Source organism: Bos javanicus, chromosome 15 (genome assembly GCF_032452875.1).
Source record: "Bos javanicus breed banteng chromosome 15, ARS-OSU_banteng_1.0, whole genome shotgun sequence".
In the NCBI taxonomy this organism is placed as follows: domain Eukaryota; kingdom Metazoa; phylum Chordata; class Mammalia; order Artiodactyla; family Bovidae; genus Bos; species Bos javanicus.
This window is the reverse complement of record NC_083882.1, coordinates 78,348,448-78,372,635: the sequence shown is the minus strand read 5'-3', so window position 1 is coordinate 78,372,635 and position 24,188 is coordinate 78,348,448. Positions and strand designations below refer to the sequence as shown.

The 24,188-nt window shown below is 40.1% G+C and overlaps 1 protein-coding gene across 1 annotated transcript; it reads left to right on the top strand.

Moving 5' to 3' along the window:
* The first annotated feature begins 19,141 nt into the window (after positions 1 to 19,141).
* On the top strand, positions 19,142 to 20,093 carry LOC133227086 (olfactory receptor 4C5-like). The gene is given in 3 exon segments (XM_061381504.1): positions 19,142 to 19,398; positions 19,401 to 19,526; positions 19,529 to 20,093. Coding segments are annotated over 3 exon segments (927 nt in total). The 5' UTR covers positions 19,142 to 19,151; the 3' UTR covers positions 20,083 to 20,093.
* Positions 20,094 to 24,188: the final 4,095 nt, after the last annotated feature.

The window sequence follows — 24,188 nt, the reverse complement described above, 5'->3', positions numbered from 1 at the left end:
AATGAGAGTAATTCTTTTCTCTCATAAGGGCATTCATACTGCAGTTGATAGGCAAGAACTTAAACAGACAAACTTCCTTCTAAGCAGAGAAACCTCTATCACTTGTTTAAATTCCATGTACTCACACATTCGGAGAAGGCAATGGCACCCCACTCCAGTACTCTTGCCTGGAAAATCCCATGGACGGAGGAGCCTGGTGGGCTGCAGTCCATGGGGTCACTAAGAGTCGGACACGACTAAGCGACTTCACTTTCACTTTTCACTTTCATGCATTGGAGAAGGAAATGGCAACCCACTCCAGTGTTCTTGCCTGGAGATCCCAGGGATGGGGGAGCCTGGTGGGCTGCCACCTATGGGGTCCCACAGAGTCACACATGACTGAAGCGACTTAGCAGCAGCAGCAACTCATACATTATGAAATATAAACTTTTACTACAAATCTACTGTTTTCTCATTCTTAATAGAATGCAGAGATTAATTTTCACCATATGATTCTAATAATAATTAATTAAATGTTGTGGGTTTTTGATGTGTTCACACTATACTAACAGTTTTACATTCACTATTCCATTTACAAGACCTTCACAACAATCCTACAAGGTTGGTAAACTATTATCTACTTTAAAGATAAGGAAATGTGGTTAGAAGGTAAACAATTTGCCCAAGTCATAATCAGATCAGATCAGTCGCTCAGTCGTGTCCGACTCTTTGCGACCCCATGAATCACAGCACACCAGGCCTCCCTGTCCATCGCCAACTCTCAGAGTTCACTCAGACTCACATCCATTGAGTCAGTGATGCCATCCAGCCATCTCATCCTCTGTCGTCCCCTTCTCCTCCTGCCCCCAATCCCTCCCAGCATCAGACTCTTTTCCAATGAGTCAACTCTTCACATGAGGTGGCCAAAGTACTGGAGTTTCAGCTTTAGCATCATTCCTTCCAAAGAAATCCCAGGGCTGATCTCCTTCAGAATGGACTGGTTGGATCTCCTTGTGGTCCAAGGGACTCTCCAGAGTCTTCTCCAACAACACAGTTCAAAAGCATCAATTCTTCGGCACTCAGCTTTCTTCACAGTCCAACTCTCACATCCATACATGACCACAGGAAAAACCATAGCCTTGACTAGATGGACCTTTGTTGGCAAAGTAATGTCTCTGCTTTTGAATATGCTATCTAGGTTGGTCATAACTTTCCTTCCAAGGAGTTAGCATCTTTTAATTTCATGGCTGCAGTCACCATCTGCAGTGATTTTGGAGCCCAGAAACATAAAGTCTGACACTGTTTCCACTGTTTCCCCATCTATTTCCCATGAAGTGGTGGGACCAGATGACATGATCTTCGTTTTCTAAATGTTGAGCTTTAAGCCAACTTTTTCAGTCTCCTCTTTCACTTTCATCAAGAGGCTTTTGAGTTCCTCTTCACTTTCTGCCATAAGGGTGGTGTCATCTGCATATCTGAGCTTATTGATATTTCTCCCGGCAATCTTGATTCCAGCTTGTGTTTCTTGCAGTCCAGCGTTTCTAATGATGTACTCTGCATAGAAGTTAAATAAGCAGGGTGACAATATACAGCCTTGATGTACTCCTTTTCCTATTTGGAACCAGTCTGTTGTTCCATGTCCAGTTCTAACTGTTGCTTCCTGACCTGCATACAGGTTTCTCAAGAGGCAGATCAGGTGGTCTGGTATTCCCATCTCTTTCAGGATTTTCCACAGTTGATTGTGATCCACACAGTCAAAGGCTTTGGCATAGTCAATAAAGCAGAAATAGATGGTTTTCTGGAACTCTCTTGCTTTTTCGATGATCCAGTGGATGTTGGCTATTTGATTTCTGGTTCCTCTGCCCTTTCTAAAACCAGCTTGAACATCAGGAAGTTCACAGTTCACATATTGCTGAAGCCTGGCTTGGAGAATTTTGAGCATTACTTTACTAGCGTGTGAGATGAGTGCAATTGTGTGGTAGTTTGAGCATTCTTTAGCATTGCCTTTCTTTGGGATTGGAATGAAAACTGACCTTTTACAGTCCTGTGGCTACTGCTGAGTTTTCCAAATTTGCTGGCATATTGAGTGCAGCACTTTCACAGCATCATCTTTCAGGATTTGGAATAGCTCAACTGGAATTCCATCACCTCCACTAGCTTTGTTCATAGTGATGCTTTCTAAGGCCTATTTGACTTCACATTCCAGGATGTCTGGCTCTAGGTCAGTGTTCACACCATCTGGTGTGACCCAGTGATTATCTGGGTCGTGAAGATCTTTTTGTACAGTTCTTCTGTGTATTCTTGCCACCTCTTCTTAATATCTTCTGCTTCTCTTATGTCCATCCCATTTCTGTCCTTTATCGAGCCCATCTTTGCATGAAATATTCTTTTGGTATCTCTGATTTTCTTGAAGAGATCTCTAGTGTTCCCCATTCCGTTGTTTTCCTCGATTTCTTTGCATTGATCACTGAAGAAGGCTTTCTTATCTCTTCTTGCTATTCTTTGGAACTCTGCATTCAGATGTTTATATCTTTCCTTTTCTCCTTTGCTTTTCACTTCTCTTCTTTTCACAGCTATTTGTAAGTCCTCCCCAGACAGCCATTTTGCTTTTTTGCATTTCTTTTCTATGGGGATGGTCTTCATCCCCGTCTCCTGTACAATGTCATGAACCTCATTCCATAGTTAATCAAGCACTCTTTCTATCAGATCTAGTCCCTTAAATCTCTTTCTCACTTCCAGTGTATTATCATAAGGGATTTGATTTAGGTCATACCTGAATGGTCTAGTGGTTTTCCCTACTTTCTTCAATTTCAGTCTGAATTTGGCAATAAGGAGTTCATGGTCTGAGCCACAGTCAGCTCCTGGTCTTGTTTTTGCTGACTGTATAGAGCTTCTCCATCTTTGGCTGCAAAGAATACAATCAATCTGATTTCGGTGTTGACCATCTGGTGATGTCCATGTATAGAGTCTTCTCTTGTGTTGTTGGAAGAGGGTGTTTGTTATGCCCAGTGCATTTTCTTGGCCAAACTCTGTTAGTCTTTGCCCTCCTTCATTCCGTATTCCAAGGCCAAATTTGCCTGTTACTCCAGGTGTTTCTTGACTTCCTACTTTTGCATTCCAGTCCCCTATAATGAAAAGGACATCTTTTTTGGGTGTTAGTTCTAAAAGGTCTTGTAGGTCTTCATAGAACCGTTCAACTTCAGCTTCTTCAGTGTTACTGGTTGGGGCGCAGACTTGGATTACTGTGATATTGAATGGTTTGCCTTGGAAATGAACAGAGATCTTTCTGTCGTTTTTGAGATTGCATCCAAGTACTGCATTTCGGACTCTTTTGTCATGATACCAAAATAAAATAGAGCAGTCTGTATTAAAAAATTGGGATGTCTACCTCTAGCTCTTTGGAATTTAGGTCTCCAGTATAGGTCTAGTTTACCTCTTGGAATCAGCCATGTCAGAGTTTGGACAAAGCCACCACCTATGATCATGTGTAATCCATGGCAGTTATTTGGCTAAACTGTGTGATGCACAGTCAGATGTTAATGAGTTCAGAAGCTATTTAACAAGTTCAGAATTTTTGTGCCCTAAGACTCTTTCAGTACCAAGGGATAGTTAGGAAGTTTGGGGTGGATGTGTACACACTGCTGGGTTTAAAATGGATCAACACATGGAACTGTACAGCACAGGGAACTCTGCTCAGTGTTGTGTGGCACCCAGGAGGGGAGGGGAGTCGAGGAGAAAGGGCACGTGTATATGTGTGGCTGAGTCACCTGAAGCTATCACAACAGTGTTAATTGGTTATACCCCAATACAAATAAAAAGTTTAAAAGAAAATTCTTCCAGGACCTTGCATTTTATCAACTCATATGCTCGAAGATTTGGGAGAATGGCATTGAAACATGTGAAATGTCATGTATGAAACGAGATGCCAGTCCAGGTTCAGTGCACGATGCTGGATGCTTGGGGCTGGTGCGCTGGGACGGCCCAGGGGGATGGTATGGGGAGGGGGAGGGAGGAGGGTTCAGGATGGGGAGCACATGTATACCTGAAATTTAAAAATTTTAAAAAATAAAAAAAATAAAGATAAGGAAGCTGAGGCCCAGAGAGGAAACACAGCTGATTAGTGGTAAATAACAATCCAAGTCTTTTAATGCCCAACACAGTGATTTTTTTATCACACCACACCTTACCTCCCACAAGATGACTTAAGTCCAGTGTATACAAGGGGGAAAGAAAAATCACCTTAAGCTGACCGAGAAAAATCTTTCATCTCTTATCTTCAGCAATATGTGTCTTGACTCTCTAAGAGAAAGGTCTAAGTCTTAGGTCAGGGATGCAAAAGTTCAGTTATATTGCAGGGACCACATCCACTTCCGCAGAAATAAGATCTTGCCTGGTTAGAAGACCCAAGAAAGTTTGAAACTAATCAGAATAAAAAGTGCCTCAGAACTTGGGGTTTAATGTGTATTCCCAACCACAGCAAAGGGTACGTTTTCCCTTGTAAATGCTATAAATTTATATATTCTCCATTTGGAATTCAATATGAGCTGACAAATTCCTTCAAAAAACAACCTAAATGCTGACCTTCCCCTCAGTCCCGTGCAGACTTAAAAATTGTCTTCAGAATTCACAGACTGTAATCCTATTCTGGATAAATTATAAATAAATCCATATATAGGAAGGATAACAAATATTTCTGCTAAAGATCCCAGGGTATCTAAAAGTACTCTCCCATAAAATATCAGAGAATAAATCTTTAATGATTTTCACTGTAAAAATTCCTTGAAAAAAAAGCAGAACTATAAAAACTCAATAAAAAAAAAAAATCAGTTCTAGTTCACTTACTGTGGTTTCCCCTGTAGTTAAGAAGAATGCCCAAGGTATTTAGAAATACGAAATAACCATTACTTGTAATGTCAAATCATGCATATTTCTCAAGTCCCCACTGCCTGGACAATTCTACAGGAAGCGTTTCTGTCAAGATGATACACATTTATTTAAATAGATTCAGCATGCTCCAATGCCTTGGAAAATCAAGTCAAAAGAAAAGAAAATGCTATGTTGAATTTGAAACCCAAAGTCTTAGGTGCTAAGAGGAATCTTCTGATCTTCAGAACCTAGTCTATGTATATAAAAGAAGAGACACAAATATTTCTGTTACCTAATAAGCTCTTCTTAGGCTTCTCTTAAAATGAGGAAACATCTTCTCCATGAATCTTAGTGTTTAAAGACAATACCGAGAACATCAAAGAACCAACCTTTCTATCTAAGGCGTTATCCTCCCAGGAATTAATTATCTCTGTTTTTTTAAGATCTTGCCTATAAGCAGATACTTGGGAGGACTCACCCATGAACAACACATTTTCACCTGATTGGTTCTTTCCCTGCACTTTAACAGCCTGCATTCTTGGTCTGGAAAACTATGTGATAAAGTACTCTTCATGCAAGCCCTTGGGTATCAAGAGCTGAGGCGTGAAAGACTCTAAATGATGCAACCATGGGGTTTCATCCAGGTGGAGTATCCCTAAGGAAATTTACTCACCGACTGAGGTCACCAGAGGAGGTTGAGATACATATAGGTTCATGACTATTATATCTTGAGTAACTGACTGCTTAATCATTATAAAATGTCTTTCTTGGTCTATCGCAACAATTTATGGCCTACAGTTTATTTTGTCCTATATGTGTATTGCCTGTTCTTTTACCTCTCTTTTTGTTACTTTTTCCATAATATATATTTCTTGCCACTTTCACTTTCCACTTATCTGTGTCTTTGAATCATGAAGCTTGTAGAGAAAATATATATGAATCACGATTTTGTCCATTCTGCCAATCTCTGCCTATTAGTTGGAGTGCTAAACCATGTGTATCTTATATAATTACTGGTAAGACAGGATTTACATCTTGCATCCACTCCCGCTAGTCCTTTCCCCTGTGCCAGGTCTATAAAATTCTGGGAAACTTTTGTTCAGGGCTCCCTCAACAATGAGATGACTCCCATATCTGTGCTAATCCACCTGACCCCTGAGTACACAATGTTTCACAGGGGATAATGGAACAGGGGGAAGTTGATACTTACTCTGGTTTTAACCTGTCACTTATACTATGTCAGCAAATGATTAAGGCTGCTGCTTTCATTTGTGGCTTATTAATTTATTCACTCCTCTGTCATCTGACAACTCCGTTCTCTCTTCCACTCAGCTGAGCCCTTGAGTCTATATATAAAATTATGATATCTGTGAATAACGATGGTCTTATATTTTATTTTCCCATCTTTATACCTTTCATTTTAGATTCCTGTCGTATTGTACCAGATGGGCTTCCCAGATGGTGCTAGTGATAAAGAACCCACCTTCCAATGCAGGAGATCTAAGAGATGCAGGTTTGATCCCTGGGTCAAGAAGATCTCCTGGAGGAGGGCATGGCAAGCCACTCCAGCATTCCTGCCTGGAGAATCCCATGGAAAGAGGAACCTGGTGGGCTATAGTCCAGAGGGTTGCAAAGAGTAGGAAATGACTGAAGCGACTTAGCACATTATATTGGATAAGACCACCAATACTATATTAAATATAGTATTTAATATATCCAATGCTGTTTTAAATTTCTGAGACTTTTCAGAAAACCATGCTCCAGAAATCCATAGATTCTACCCCCTGACTCCTGCTCAAGCCATTACATTAAAATCACTCATAATTATTTATCTCCTGCACATATCATTTACAGAACAGAAAAAAACAGATGGACACCTGCCAAACTGTTAATACATGGTGTCATCAAATGAGGTGTGGGCATTTTTAAAAGAGGCATTTCAGTTAACCAAATATTTCACCACACACTTGTTCATAAGGATGCATGAGTTTGGTAACTGTTTTATCTCCTGCCACCACTAAAATTTAAACTTTATGAAAGGTGTCAATATATTGATTATATAACAATTCTTTTTTTTTATTATATAACAATTCATAGATTGTTAATTAACTCTAGTTCCTCCTCTAACAAATCAGCTATCATCGAATGAATATCATGGGGAGATTTTAATTCAATTTTCTAACATGTTTGATCATCAGTATCAGTATTGTCACAGATTTCATTGAAATCAAATTAATCCTACCAGTTATACCTTTATTAATCCAAAAAACAGGTACATTATGATTTATTTATTGGCTCCCTTTTTAGTAACAATTATCTTTCTATTATTTGAATTAATTTTCACTCAGATCCCCCCATTTGATATAATCCAGGGTTCCCCTTATCTTCCAGTTATCTCAGGCCCATTTTGCAGACTCTATTACAAATCCATTGGATACTTAGTAAGAATCAGTACAGTCCATCTGATGCCACTACATTATAATCCACTTCTCATTCCACAAGGAACACCACTCTTCATTCTACTCATTGAATGGATTTAAATTTTCCTCTTCAGTGAATTTGTTTCTATACTGCTACTTACCAGATTGAGAGATGGCTTTTCACTCTTGAGCCACCATTTGCAAATAATACTGATTTTAGTCATCCTCCAATAACTGATCATAGGGAGGGACTCCTTCAGCCATGAGGTTTAGATATTCTGCTGCTGCTGCTGCTAAATCGCTTCAGCCATGTCCAACTCTGTGAAACCCCATAGATGGCAACCCACCAGGCTCCGCCATCCCTGGGATTCTCCAGGCAAGAATGCTGGAGTGGGCTGCCATTTCCTTCTCCAATGCATGAAAGTGAAAAGTGAAAGTGAAGTCGCTCAGTCGTGTCCGACTCTTCGCGACCTCATGGATTGCAGCCTACCAGCCTCCTCCATCCATGGGATTTTCCAGGCAAGAGTACTGGAGTGGGGTGCCATTCTTCAGGAGGCTCTAATAAAGGGCTTGAAGGCAAAGCAGCCATTGCTCATACATGCAATGACTGATTGTAATACTAAGAAAAGTAAGTCAGAAAGAGAAATATAAATACCATACGAATCACTTATATGTGGAATCTAAAAGATGACACCAAAAAACGCGTGGCTATATGTATATGTATAATTGCTTCACTTTGCTCTACACCTGAAACTAACACAACATTGTAAATCGGCTCTAAGCCAATAAAAATGTTAATAAAAAAATTAAACATGACACAAATGAACATATCTACAAGGCAGAAACAGACTCACAGACATGGAGAACAGAGTTGTGGTTGCCAAGGGGAAGGTGGATGGGGAGGGAAGGAACAGAATGGGAGTTTAGGATTAGCAGAGGCGAACTGTTACAAACAGGATGGATAAACAAGGTCATACTATTTAGCACCAGGAACTATATTCAATATCTTGTGACAAATCATAATGGAAAAGAATATATATGTATATATTCTGAGTCACTTTGCTGTACAGAAGAAATTAACACAGTATTGTAAATCAACTAAATTTCAATCAAAAATTTTTAAAAAGAATACCCATAGCTTTTTTTCTTAGCTATAATTGTGTCACATGCCTATCCCTAAGTTTATCACTAGAAAGGAGAAAAACAGACATAATTACTTAAATTAATTCAGAGTCACACTATGAACTGGGGTTGGACCACAGTTTCCCCCAAACACATGGCAAACTGGCACCAGAACAAAGGGAGCTTTGGTTGAAAAAAAAGATGAGAAATAACTACTCTGTGGACAACTAACACTGTCTGCCATACCTAATACGCCTCTATTAATTCTATTAATTACTCCCTTCTCACTCCTGATCTATAACTTTCTCTCTCCTTCCCTTCCCCCTCCCATTTCCCTTCCCTTCCTCCTTCCTCTTCTCTTCCTCTCTCCCAATTTCTCACCCTCCCTCATCTCCTCTCTTTTAGTGCTTCCCACTGGTATTTAAACATGACCAACTTTCTCCCATTTTGAAATACAATCATCTTCAATCCCATATCCCAAGATAGTACCTAAGTACCTAATTTGATTCTAATCAACCTATGAGGTACTGTTATCTCTCTTTATAAGATAGGGAAACTGAGGCACAGAGAAGTTTAATAACTTAGCCAAGATTACACAGCTTAACCAGGATTTAATAAATGATGATCAATAGTATTATAGTAGTGGAGAAATGCAAAATTTTCTCTCAACTTATTTCAGGAAATATTTTTTATGCATAAAGCACTAATGGATAATTTTATATGCTATTTTTTGGTGTTACTCCCAATAACCCCTATTTATTTAAGCTGTACTTAAGCTGTTTTCCAGGTTCTGGTAAGTTCCATGACAAGCATAAAATCTTACAGTAAATAGAATTGATTTTCAATACCCAGGTTCATGTCTTTGGTATATTATTTCTCTAGGACTCCACCATGTCCCATTGATATAGAGTATATCCCTGGTCCTAGGTATGAATATCTGCTCAGTCTTCCCTTCTACTCTGAAAGCATCAGGAAATTTCCAGAATGAAAACTCCCAACAGAGTGCTTAGGAAGACATCCCAGATGGGGGCCAAATGTGGAAAGGAAGATGAAAAATATTCTCTTTACTCAATGGTCCTTTCTGGTCAGTGCTACACAGGGGGGTCTGTCTGAGGAATATGTCCTTCCTGCCACTGGTACTAAAAGCAACGCCTCTAAATAATGCACAGCTGGTCTGAATCACCACCTCCTCCCCACCCAATCCCAGTGCACGAAACTCATCACGGAATCAATGTCCAGTGCCCTACAACAACATAATTGTTAGAGCTCAAGCTTAGAAATTAGACCAGCTTGTGTTTCAATTCAACGTCTACTTATTAGCTTGTAGGTCTTGGTCAAAAGATACTCAAAGTAAGCATCAATTTTCATTTACATAAAGTAGGATTAATATATCCCACATGGAGATTATGTGAGAATTAGATGAAACACCACATGTAGCACTGTGATGTAAATACAGAGCTCATTATCTGTTGGTTCTCACCGCATCCACATTTCCTGAATCTCCTACAGCCTTTCTAGGACTCAACTACACTGGCAGATTTTTTAGTGAGAGATGGCTGAACATCCATAGATTTCTGAAGTACAATGACTTATGAATCAGTATTCAATACTTTAAAACTTAACCTTCCTTCTCTCTTAATTTTTGTATTAAGAAATTCTACCAACCAGATTCTACCAACCGTAAGAATAAGGAAGCCATGTATGTGAGTTGAGACAATTCTTTGCAGAAACTTGAATCAGTCAAGCCATGTGCTCTATACAGAAAGTGACAACAGACACCAGTGAGCTTTTGCTTTACACCAAGCACCGCTGGAAGCACTTTACATGTGCTCACTCATAGAAACCCCACAATATCCTGTGGCACATACTCCTATCGCCCTCTTCTTACAAGTGTGAGAACTCAGGTATAAAGAAAGAGGCTGAGGAACTTGCCCAAGATCATATAGTTAGCAAACAGAAGAGGCAGCAAAACTCTTACAGTTAATCATGATTCACTATTCTATTACTAAAAGCAGTTTCTCTAGCCTGGCAGTTGCTCAGTCGTGCCTGACTCTTTGCAATCCCAAGGACTGTAGCCCCCTAGGCTCCTCTGTCCATGGAATTCTCCAGGATTGGGTTGCCATTCCCTTCTCCGGGACACCTTCTCAACCCAAGGACTGAACCCAGATCCCCTGCATTGCAGCAAATCCTTTATAGTCTGAGCCACTCTAGCCTGCATGCCTTTATCTACAGGGCATTAGCAGTAGAATAGCAGTTTTGCAGGGACTTAGGTATTTCCACATGTTATCTTCCTCAATCCTTCCTACAACTCTGTGAGACAGGTATGAATAAGGCTCTTTTGGTGATGGACAGGGAGGCCTGGAATGCTGCGGTTCATGGGGTTGCAGAGTCAGACACGACTGAGCGACTAAACTGAACTGAACTGATGAACACTAGGGAGCTCATGCATCCATTATCCCATGACAGGACCTTCTGTGCCTTGGGTCCCGGAGTCCAAGATCATTTTCTAAACACACTCATAGAAGGGCTGCAAACCCAGCCCAGATGCCTCTCCCTCGTCTCCTTAATCACAAATGCCGTGGCCACAAGAGAGAATGGATTAACTGGTTTGGCTGCCATCTTGGTTGAAGTTGCTAGTTTTAATCCTCTGGGAGTTGAGAGATCAGAGACTCTCTAACTCCTTGCACTTGAGTAATACTTTTTGAGATATTTCCCTGTAACCACACTTGAAAGTGTTGGTAAAGATGAACCCAGGAAGACCATATAAGCGTAACCATCCCCGGATCACAGAAGCTGTGTGGTGTGTTTTTGTTTTGTTTTGTTTTGTTTTCTTGACACCACGCACTCAAACTCTTAAAGATCAGCCTTCACTTGTATTCCAGTTAAAAGTAGGGTAAACTGGGCCTGTCATTCATGGCTGACTTCCAGGAGGAAGAGAGTTTTGAGCCAGTCTACTGCTGCTAAGTCGCTTCAGTCGTGTCCAACTCTGTGTGATCCCATAGATGGCAGCCCACCAGGCTCCCGCATCCCTGGGATTCTCCCAGTCTGAAGAGTAGTAAAATGCAGAAGCCAAAGTAGGCTGGCTGCCAGGTGTGGGACAGCCATGCACAACGCACAGATATCACTGCCCTCATGGTGCTGACTTCAGTGTTTTGTTTTGGGCACTTTGTTTTGTCTTTTCATTTTTTATGGGCTTCCCAGGTTGCTCAGTGGTTAAGAATCTGCCTGCCAATGTGGGAGATGCGGGTTCGATCCCTGGCTGAGGAAGATACCCTGAAGGAGGAAACGGCAACCCATTCTAGTATTCCTGCCAGGAAAATCCCATGGACAGAGAACCTGGCCTGCTACAGTCCATGGGGCCGCAAAGAGTCAGAGACGACTGAGTGCCTGATCACCCAAAATATATTTAACATAATCAGATCAGATCAGATCAGTCGCTCAGTCATGTCCGACTCTTTGCGACCCCATCAACTGAAGCACGCCAGGCCTCCCTGTCCATCACCAACTCCCGGAGTTCACTCAGACTCACGTCCATCGAGTCAGTGATGCCATCCAGCCATCTCATCCTCTGTCATCCCCTTCTCCTCCTGCCCCCAATCCCCCCCAGAATCAGAGTCTTTTCCAATGAGTCAACTCTTCACATGAGGTGGCCAAAGTACTGGAGTTTCAGCTTTAGCATCAGTCCTTCCAAAGAAATCCCAGGGCTGATCTCCTTCAGAATGGACTGGTTGGATCTCCTTGCAGTCCAAGGGACTCTCAAGAGTCTTCTCCAACACCACAGTTCAAAAGCATCAATTCTTCGGCGCTCAGCCTTCTTCACAGTCCAACTCTCACATCCATACATGACCACAGGAAAAACCATAGCCTTGACTAGACGAACTTTTGTTGGCAAAGTATTGTCTCTGCTTTTGAATATGCTATCTAGGTTGGTCATAACTTTCCTTCCAAGGAGTAAGCGTCTTTTAATTTCATGGCTACAGTCACCATCTGTAGTGATTTTGGAGCCCAGAAAAATAAAGTCTGACACTGTTTCCACTGTTTCCCCATCTATTTCCCATGAAGTGATGGGACCGGATGCCATGATCTTCATTTTCTGAATGTTGAGTTTTAAGCCAACTTTTTCACTCCCCACTTTCACTTTCATCAAGAGGCTTTTGAGTTCCTCTTCACTTTCTGCCATAAGGGTGGTGTCATCTGCATATCTGAGGTTATTGATATTTCTTCTGGCCATCTTGATTCCAGCTTCTGCTTCTTCCAGCCCAGCGTTTCTCATGATGTACTCTGCATATAAGTTCAATAAACAGGGTGACAATATACAGCCTTGATGTACTCCTTTTCCTATTTGGAACCAGTCTGTTGTTCCATGTCCAGTTCTAACTGTTGCTTCCTGACCTGCATACAAATTTCTCAAGAGGCAGATGAGGTGGTCTGCTATTCCCATCTCTTTCAGAATTTTCCACAGTTTATTGTGATCCACACAGTCAACGGCTTTGGCATAGTCAAAAAAGCAGAAATAGATGGTTTTCTGGAACTCACTTGCTTTTTCTATGATCCAGCGGATGTTGGCAATTCGATCTCTGGTTCCTCTGCCTTTTCTAAAACCAGCTTGAACATCAGGAAGTTCATGGTTCACATATTGCTAAAGCCTGGCTTGGAGAATTTTGAGCATTACTTTACTAGTATGTGAGATGAGTACAATTGTGTGGTAGTTTGAGCATTCTTTGGCATTGCCTTTCTTTGGGATTGGAATGAAAACTGACCTTTTCCAGTCCTGTGGCCACTGCTGAGGTTTCCAAATTTGCTGGCATATTGAGTGCAGCACCTTCACAGCATCATCTTTCGGGATTTGGAATAGCTCACCTGGAAATCCATCACCTCCACTAGCTTTGTTTGTAGTGATGCTTTCTAAGGCCCACTTGACTTCACATTCCAGGATGTCTGGATCTAGGTCAGTGATCACACCATCGTGATTATCTGGGTCGTGAAGATCTTTTTGTACAGTTCTGTGTATTCTTGCCATCTCTTCTTAATATCTTCTGCTTCTGTTAGGTCCATACCATTTCTGTCCTTTATCAAGCTCATCTTTGCATGTAATGTTTCTTTGGTATCTCTGATTTTCTTAAAGAGATCCCTAGTATTTCCCATTCTGTTGTTTTCCTCTATTTCTTTGCATTGATCACTGAAGGCTTTTTTTTTTTTTTTAAACTTTACAATATTGTATTAGTTTTGCCAAATATTGAAATGAATCTGCCACAGGTATACCCGCGTTCCCCATCCTGAACCCTCCTCCCTCCCCTACCCTCCCTCTGGGTCGTCCCAGTGCACCAGCCCCAAGCATCCAGTACCGTGCATCGAACCTGGACTGGCGACTCGTTTCATACATGATATTATACATGTTTCAATGCTATTCTCCCAAATCTCCCCACCCTCTCCCTCTCCCACAGAGTCCATAAGACTGATCTATACATTGGTGTCTCTTTTGCTGTCTCGTACACAGGGTTATTGTTACCATCTTTCTAAATTCCATATATATGCGTTAGTATACTGTATTGGTGTTTTTCTTTCTGGCTTACTTCACCCTGTATAATAGGTTCCAGTTTCATCCATCTCATTAGAACTGATTCAAATGTATTCTTTTTCATGGCTGAGTCATACTCCATTGTGTATATGTACCACAGCTTTCTTATCCATTCATCTGCTGATGGACATCTAGGTTGCTTCCATGTCCTGGCTATTATAAATAGTGCTGCGATGAACATTGGGGTACATGTGTCTCTTTCCCTTCTGGTTTCCTCAGTGTGTATGCCCAGCAGTGGGATTGCTGGATCATAAGGCAGTTCTATTTCCAGTTTTTTAAGGAATCTCCATACTGCTCTCCATAATGGCTGTACTAGTTTGCATTCCCACCAAGAGTGTAAGAGAGTTCCCTTTTCTCCACCCCCTCTCCAGCATTTATTGCTTGTAGACTTATGGATTGCAGCCATTCTGACTGGTGTGAAATGGTACCTCATAGTGGTTTTGCTTGTGGTTTTGAGTGTCCAAAACATTTGGATCCAGACTCCTAGGAACCAAAGAAGATATCTGTAGGCTGAGCACAAGCTTATTAAGAAAAAAATTTGAAAGAGCTAACCTCAGGGAATTGCTACTTCAAATCAACTTTTATTTATTGCTGATTTTATGGTGTTTGCAATTCCTAATTTTTCTACTTTAACAGTGTGATATTTCCAGGACTTTAAGTCAGGATAGATCTCAGGTCAAGTGGCTCTTTTTAATACACTTCATCTGGGCACAAGAAGGACTGACAAATCTATAGTAAGATGACATAAATGTAAATTTCCTCCAATGGTTAGGCTTTTTTCCCATCACTTTCTTTTGAAGCCTAACACTTCGGAAGGTGTCAGACTAAAGAAATTTGTTATCTGAACTGAGATGTGTGTGCCTCACTCACATAATGATATGAGCCAATAAAGCAAACCTAAAACCCAGTCCATGAACTCAGCATTATTTAGGAATTCTCTGTCAGCAGTCATTTTCAAACCATTAAGTAAGGGAAAGGAAATTTCCATTTAAGATAAAAAGTGAATAAACCTTTAAAGCAGCAATTCTTGATGGGTCAACGATCGCTACCCCCAGGCAAATTATGCTCTACAAGTAACACCTTGTTATGAAATGATCATGTCACTTATTTCCCAAATGCATCTGGAGAGGTAAGCACAACCTGTGGTTTCTTTATCACACTTTCTCAAGATGATACTTTGTTGTTGCTGTTCAGTCACCATGTCCAACTCTTTGCGACCCCATGGACTGCAGCACACCAGTCTTCTCCGTCCTTCAACATCTCCCAGAAAGTGCCCAAGTTCATGTCCATTGAATCCGGTGATGCCAACCATCTCATACTAGGGTATTCAAATTACAGGTGAGTTAGGTTTAAACACTTCAGTATTCATGCCTGGAGAATCCTGTGGACGGAGGAGTCTGGTGGGCTGCTGTCCATGGGGTCGCACAGAGTCAGACACGACTGAAGCGATTTAGCATGCATGCATGCATTGGAGAAGGAAATGGCAGCCCACTCCAGTGCTCTTGCCTGGAAAATCCCGGGGACAGAGGAGCCTGGTGGGCTGCCATCTATGGGGTCACACAGAGTTAGACACGACTGAAGCGACTTAGCAGCAGCAGCAGTAAGTTTAAACATCCATTTCTATTGTCACAGATTTTTATAAATAGTGACCAACATACTGAGAAAAGGAGTCACACAGAATATTATCTCTTTTATTAAATTATTTTTCTTATTATAAAGGTAATATATTCTCTTTGTAGGAAATTCAGGTCAGAAAAATTTAACAAAGAATACAAAATTTATCTTAAATCCATAATCCAAATAAGCATTATTAGTCTTTAGAGCATTTCTTTTAGGTACTTTTCTATGTTTATATGTCATTTTGGACCATTTAGATCATAATAAAGAAGTTGTCTAGTATCTTGTGTTTTCTACTTAATATTATGTTGGAAGAATTTTTTCACACCATGAATTTTTCTTGTAAATAACCTCTATGTTCACTTGATATTTCATAACTATAATTTGCTTAATTTTTCCTCTTTATGTAGATATTTGAATTGTTTTCACTTTTTCATTATCTTACAAAATATGAAATATAGCCTGTATGCACAGTTTTTGTCCATAATCTTTATACAGAATAGATTCTGAAGAATAAGGAGTACTGGATCAAGGGGATGACCAATTATAAAGCTCTTATTATACAAAGTCAAACTTCTTTCCAGAGTATTTTACATCAAAACAGTACTAATATAATTATCATAAAGTTCTGCTCATTTTCCAATTTAAAGTATTTCACTGTTTTTAAATTGCTTTTCCTTGATGGCTTATGAAATAGGGATTTTTTTAAGGGATCTAATGTTTTTTCTAAGAATTTTCTTTTTATTAAAAAGTTTTGTTAATTTTTATAATTGTGTAGGTAGAACATTTTTTTGTAAAAACTACATCTATGATAATAGTTATCTATCATACTTGTTGCAAAGAGTTTTCCAATGTGTTCTATACCTTTATGTAGTTAAATCTGTTCGCTTTGTCCTAGTTTTTATACCACGGACTTTTGCTTAAAATGCTCTTCCCCACCTAGATATAGATATATAGATATATAGATATAGATATATATATAGATATATATATATATCAAATTCTTTTGATTTTCTGTTTTTGAAGAAATCTGCTTTATTGAAAGTCTTTAATGCATGCTACCCTTTTTTCTCTATCTCATTTTCTTTTTATTTGGTGATGGCATAAAAGATAAGCTTTATTTGAAAAATATCTATTCAGTTGTTAAAAAATCTTTTATGAACTACGCATAATATTTCTTCAAATTTTCTTTAAAAATAATGCCCTTTTACAGTTTGACCATATTTGCCTCTTGCTGAGCTTGTCTGCTCATTTATTTCATTCATTTTTTAATATAAAGTTATTTATTTTAATTTGAGGCTAATTACTTTACAATATTGTAGTGGTTTTTGCCATACATTGACATGAATCTGCCACAGGTGTACACATGTTCCCCATCCTGAACCCCCTCCCACCACCCACCCCATCCCATCCCTCTGGGTCATCCCAGTGCACCAGCCCTGAGCACCCTGTCTCATGCATCGAACCTGGACTGGCAATCCGTTTCACATACAACAGTATACATGTTTCAATGCCATTCTCCCAAATCATCCCACCCTCTAAAAAAAATTTGAATTCATTTATAGTCTACTAGTTTTCTATTATTTAATATATTGATTTCTGCAGTCAACTCTTTCTGAATACAATTAGTTGCTTTTCTAACCTCTTGAGTTGATTACTTAATTCACTTATTTTCTCTCTTTATTTGTGTTCTTTCTAAATACTAACTATAATAATCAAGTATTTCAAGGATAAGAATAATGATATGTCTGTTTCTTCACTTTTATACTCATCAAAAATATGGAATATGTGGAAAGTTATGCATTTTACTTTTAGCATAGCATGTTGACCTATATAATAATAATATTCTTCAATTCCTCCATACCATCTGTTATTTTTCTTAATTTGTATATGAGAAAGTTTAGATGTAGTAAGACTAAGGTCGGTACACAACATCACATAGCTGCTAATCAGTGGAAGCAGAATTTAGGAATACCTGACTGCACAGAAGCACATGCTGCTAAACCAATTGTAATGCTTGTTTCCTTGCCTTAAAAGTACCTGTGTTCTAAAGAGGTCTAGAGAATTTTTCATAGTCTTCCCTAAACAGCTTGAGTTGCAAAATTCTTCTGAAACCTAAACATGATAAAAATTCTCCAACTATAAAGAAAGCTAAGCGCCGAAGAATTGATGCTTTTGAACTGTGGTGTTGGAGAAGACTCTTGAGAGTCCCCTGGATTGCAAGGAGATCCAACCAGTCCATCCTAAAGGAGATCAGTGCTGGGTGTTCATTGGAAGGACTGATGTTGAAGCTGAAACTCCAATACTTTGGCCACCTCATGTGAAGAGATGACTCACTGGAAAAGACCCTGATGCTGGGAAAGATTGAGGGCAGGAGGAGAAGGGGACGATAGAAGATGAGATGGTTGCATGGCATCACTGACTCAGTGGACATGGGTTTGGGTAGACTCTGGGTGTTGGTGATGGACAGGGAGGCCTGCGTGCTGCGGTTCATGGGGTCACAAAGAGTTGGACACGACTGAGTGATTGAACTGAACTGAGTGAATCATAATGTTTCAAATAAAGCTGGGGGATATTGCATTGCATCGTGCTATTTTATCCTCTTCAGAATAATCTTTTTTCTTCTTGTGTGATGGTATCTTAGAAAGTTTTATTTGAATGTAATATAAACTCACAAATCTAACCACTAGTTATACCTCAAAAGTGAAAGTGAAGTTGCTCAGTCATGTCCGACTCTTTGTGACCCCATGGACTGTAGCCCACCAGGTTCCTCTGTCCATTGGATTCTCCAGATAGGAATACTGGAGTGTGTTGTCATTTCTTTCTCCAGGGGATCTTCCCTAGCCAGGGATTGAACCAGGGTCTCCTGCATTGCAGGTGGATTCTTTACCACCTGAGCCACCAGGGAAACCCTCAGTTATACCTTGTTAAGAAGTATACCTTAGGTAAAGAAGCTATACCTTACTGGAGCCTTAAGGATTCAATCAGTTCAGCTTTTTCTGAGGTGCAACTACATTACCCCTAATTTTGAGTTGAATTTACCCGATGTTTTATATTCACCCTGAAAAAGTTAAAAGTAAGAATAATAAATTCTGCAGCTTAACCTCATCAGCACAAGTGACTAGAGAAGGGAAACAAGGGAGTAAATTCTCATGAACTCAAGCCTCTGCTCCTTTGTATGGGTTCTCTTTTTATTCCTCTTTTCCTACAGGAGAAAATACATGAGCATTTTGGGGGGAATACCCATCAATGTACAATTATAGAAAGATGACTGAATGTCAACAGTGATAAAACTGTGGTTGTGTATATGAATGTGTATGTGCATGTGTGGGTGAGTGGGAGTGTGTGTGTGTGAGAGAGAAAAGACAGTTATGTGTTCATTTTGTGGCTAATAATATGGCCCAACTTTAAGTCTTGGGCTTATCTACTTGATGTTTTTATCAGTCTTACAAAAAATGATTCTGAGAAAACTTACTCAGATTGGTCTAAATTGATCCTCACAATTGTGATCCCTGTGCTATTCTCAGAGAAATCAGTTATCTGAACACCAGACTGGATTCAAGGAGCAAATGAAGAATGTGACGGAATTCCTCCTGTTTGGCCTGACACAGAACGCAGATGTACAGAAACTCTTGTTCGCTCTGTTTACCCTCCTCTACTTTCTCACTGTGGCAGGCAACCTACTCATCATTGTGACAGTCACCACTAGCAGAGCCTTAGGTTCCCCCATGTATTTATTCCTGTCTTTCTCATCCTTCATAGACCGCTGCTGCTCTTCTACCATGGCACCCCAAATGATATTTGACTTACGTGCTCAAAAGAAACCATCTCCTTCGGTGGGTGTATGACTCAGCTCTTTGCAGAGCATTTCTTCAGAGGAGTTGAGATCATCTTGCTCACGGTGATGGCCTATGACCGCTTTGTGGCTATCTGCAAGCCCCTGCATACACCATCACAATGAACAGGCAAGTGTGTGGCCTCCTGGTGGCCATGGCCTGGGCTGGAGGATTTCTTCATGCTCTGATTCAAATTCTTTTTATAGTCTGGTTGCCCTACTGTGGCCTCAGCATCATTGACCATTTCATCTGTGACCTTTTCCTTCTGCTGAAATTCTCCTGCATGGACACTCACATCTTTGGTCTTTTTGTTGCTGCCAACAGTGGGCTGATGTGTATGCTCATCTTTTCCATTGTTATCACCTCCTACGTGCTCATCCTTTGCTCTCTAAGAACACGCGGCAGCACTGCAGAACAGCAGAGAGCGCTCTCCACTTGCGCCTCCCATGTTACTGCAGTGATCCTGTTCTTTGTACCCTGTACATTTGCGTACCTTCGGCCCACGATCACCTTCCCTATTGATAAAGCAGTGGCTGTGTTTTATACCATGGTAACACCCATATTAAACCCTTTCATCTACACCCTCAGAAACTCAGAGGTGAAAAATGCCATGAAGAAGCTCTGGAGCCAAAGAGTAACCTTGGGTAACAATTTTTGTGAGTAGACAAGATAAAACAAAATCTATTCATATCTTAAGAACAAGTGTGACTAATAGAAAGGATAATGATTTTGAAGTTAAAAGGTATGACTTTAAGGATATTATTCACCCCTTGCTTTCTGGACTCTTTAATGATTCATCTTTCATAAAATGTCACAATTTGATCAAATGATGACTAAAGTTCTTCAATTAGAAATTTCTTTGCTTCTACAAATTACTACTAATCAAGGGGACATTGTTTTAAAAAAATTATTACTTTTTAATTTTATTTTTTCAGGGTTTTTTTTGTGTGGTTTTTTTTTTTTTTTTTTTTTTTTTTTTGCTACACTGAGTCTTTGTTGATGCACACGGGCTTTCTCTGGTAGCAGTGAGTGAGGGCTTCTCTCTAGTTGAGGTGCTCGGGCTTCTCACTGCAGCTGCTTCTCTAATTTCAGAGCATGGGCTTTAGGTGTGAGGGCTTCAGCAGTCGTGGTGCCTGGGCTTTTATAGTTGTGGCACGCGGGTTTAGTTGCTTCTCAGCATGTGGGATCTTCCCGGATCAGAGATTGAACCCATATCCCCTGCGATGGCAGGTGGATTCTTAACTGCTGGACCACCAGGGAAGCCCCCAAAGGGGCATTGTTAATCAACTTAAAGAATCACAGAGGCTGGAAAAACTTTGAGTTACTGTATTCAGTAGAAGCATTCTCTGTAAAGCTTCAGATATAGAGTGTATAACCAATAGGCCAAATAATTAAAATATCTAAACAATAAGTCCTAACAACCAAGTATCTTTTTAATGAGGTTTTAATCCAAAGTACTGTAGGCAAGGTAGAGCTATTATTGTGAGAGATAATGACCAATGAGAAAAGAATGAGTTTTGAGAAATGAGAGTGACATAAAGACAGGACTCATTTCAAAATTAGTACCAAGTGCTGCACAATTCCAGGGGCACCCTGTACAGTATAATCTGGGCTCTTCTCAAAATGAATTATTTTCTATGTCTAAAGCTAAGAAAGGATATAAAATTCTTCCAGGCACAACTGTAGAGCCATCTTGCACACAATTTCCCAGGCAGTGTTTTGTGGAGAACTGTTTTTGTAAAATATATTCAAAATAGTTTTGGGGGGCGCCGATTTGTGCTTTAGCTAATGAATAGAGAAGTATCCGGTACAAACAAAAATTAACTTGGTGATAGGTGAGTAATCAAGTCAGAAAGTGTGCACATTCAAATTTGAATGGGAAATTTTAGACCAGTTGCAAACCAATGAGATGGAAAATCATGTGAGATATAGACAGAGTGCAAGTTTAAAGGAAGGAACCCTGATAAAGAAAGGGTTCCACATGCATATACTCATGGCAAATTCATGTTGATGTATGGCAAAACCAATACAATATTGTAAAGTAATTAGCCTCCAATTAAAATAAATTAATAAAAAAAAAAAAGAAAGTGTTCCAAATTGGGGCCAGGTCACAAGTCCTGCCAATCCTAGAAAGTCACTTCTACCTTCAGAAGGATTTGATTTAACCCAAATGACTCCATAGGCATGCCTGAGGTGTTCATTGCATATATATTAATATTCGATGGCTTAGCACGTAATTTATTCCAAATAGGAGATGGTGCTGTCACTCAGTTGTATCCAACTCTGTGACCCCCAAGGACTGTAGTCTGCCAGTCTCTTCTGTCCATGGATTTTCCAGTCTAGAATACTGGAGTGGATTGCCATTCCCTTCTCCATGGGATATTCCCGACCTAATGATTGAACCTGCATCTCTTGTGTCTCCTGTATTGTCAGGCGGACCCACTGCACCACCTGGGAACCCCTGAAATGGGAGATGATTGGTTTTTTCAAATGTTACCAATCCATTTGCTGATCACTAAGAATCCAAATGTTACTACCATATTTTCCAGCCCCTTTGTTTTTAAACAGGAATTGATGTGTGTCACAGTCAGGCTGAAACATTGAGAAGTCAGTATGCTCCTCGCCAGGACTTTTTCAGTTTCCTTTTTCCTGCTGTAGCAAGCCTGGAAGACACACACCAAGATGGTAGGGCCACCCAGTGAAGCAAGCTGCATTAACAAGTAGCTATCTGAAAGAGTGCTGTCCTAGAGGAGCAATGATCTCTCAGTGAATTAGGCCTGAACAGAACATAAAAGTGTAAGTGTTAAGCCACTGAGAGTTCAGGATTCATTTGTTGCACAGCAAAATGGTCCTATCCTGACTAGTTACACTGAACCATTTCATCTTTTAAAAGACTTATAAATATCAAGGAGAGAAAAGGTTTCCATCACTTTTGCAATTATCTTCATTCTCTAAGCACAGAATGAATAAATGTCCATCTTTACGGAACCAAGTCTAAATAGAGCATTTTCTTCAGTGTAATGCATTACATTAACTGAAGTTTCTAAACCAGAAATTCATACACCATCATGTCTTTCCCTCCACCAGAGATATAAGGCGATCTTGAAGAAAATTATTAACTAGCTATTGCTGCTCAGTCAGTCGGGTCTGACTATTTGTGAACCCAAGGGCTGACTGTAGCCCTCCAGGCTCCTCTGTCAGTGGGTTTTCCAGGTAAGAATACTTAAGTGGATGGCCATTTCTTCCTCCAGGGAATCTTCCCAACCCAGGGATCTAACCTGAGTCTCCTGCAGCTCCTGCATTGGCAGTCAGATTCATTACCACTGAGCCACCTGGGAAGCCCATTATTAACTAGGAAGGAGCGCCAACAAAAATTTCATCTCTAACGTGAACCACGTCTTCAAAACTTGTTAAGCAAATGTTCTGGCTGTTCCAAACAGTTCCTTCTTCCAACACATTCTTTTTAGTATATGTTCTAAATTTTCACTGATTTCCTATAAACTTTATCCCCACAAAATGTCCATGTATCTCAGGAGGATGCTATGCTCCCCACTTCTCAGGAAAAACCAGGACCAAAACAGAATCTTTCTCTTAATCTCAAGCCTCCTCATCAATAATTGTATCCATATCACCTTTTAGCCCTCTGTTGCAAGCTATTACTAGATATGCAAGGGTTCCTATTTAGTTTTAATGTAGCTATGTGTGTTCTGCATGCAACTGCCTTCTCTTTTCTTAGAAATCTTAGTTTGTTAACTATCAAAATTTTAACCTTTGGTCATTAATCTTTATGCTCTAACCAAACCGCCATTCACATGCAATCTGGGGTCAAAACAAGGAAACAGTACCTTTGGCTCCAATCTATGTGATCATTTAAACCCCTTCTCAGTTATTCCTAACCTCATCCCTACTCTTCCTTCTCCCACCAAATTCTCATTATTAGCTTATTTCCCTTTCTAATACATCCTTTCTTCTATAAATTAGGAGACAAGCTCTTCCTATTGAATTCTCAATCTCTTTGCATGATTTCACCATTCTATCAACTACCAGATTACACTCAAATTGTCCTTGTTGTTTTTCAGTCACCAAGTCATGCCCCCCTCTTTGAGGCCCTATGGACTGACCTGAAGTATGCCTGGCCTCCTTGTCCCTCACTATCTCTCAGAGTGTCTCTGGGTCTTGATAAATCTGAGGGATTGGGTCCCAGAAGAAAAAAAAAATAAGAATGATAACAAAAGCAGTTTCCTTCTGATCTTCTCAAAATCAATGATCAATCAGAATTATAGTTATTCTGTGTCGTTGCTAGGAAGTTCCCACTATGGGTCAGTCATCCTGTGTCTGCTGGCATCCTCCTCCCAGGACAAAACCCCAACCAACCAGTCAAGCTGATGGAATCCATGTTCTACATATGTGAATAAGTGTTTCTCTAAATTCCCAAGGACTCTGACATTTTCCCCAAAGACAGTCTTTCAATAGGGCATTGTTCTGTGGGTAGGGAGCATAACCATTCCTGCTCCTGATCAATTCCTTAGGTAGAGGAACAACCTGAACTCAAAATGCCCAGTTAATTACATCACTCCAGATAATTCCTGACAAGGTTGCAATCAATTCCACATCAGAGTCTGAAAAAGAGGAAACAGAAGCAAAGTTCTCCTACTTACAGTGCTTTTCTTCATTTTTGTACAGGGGTATTCTACAAAGAAGTTTGACTGAGTGTGATTTTCTCAGTCACTTCTGGACAGAAGCATAATCCTTTACTTTATGTCCTCAAGA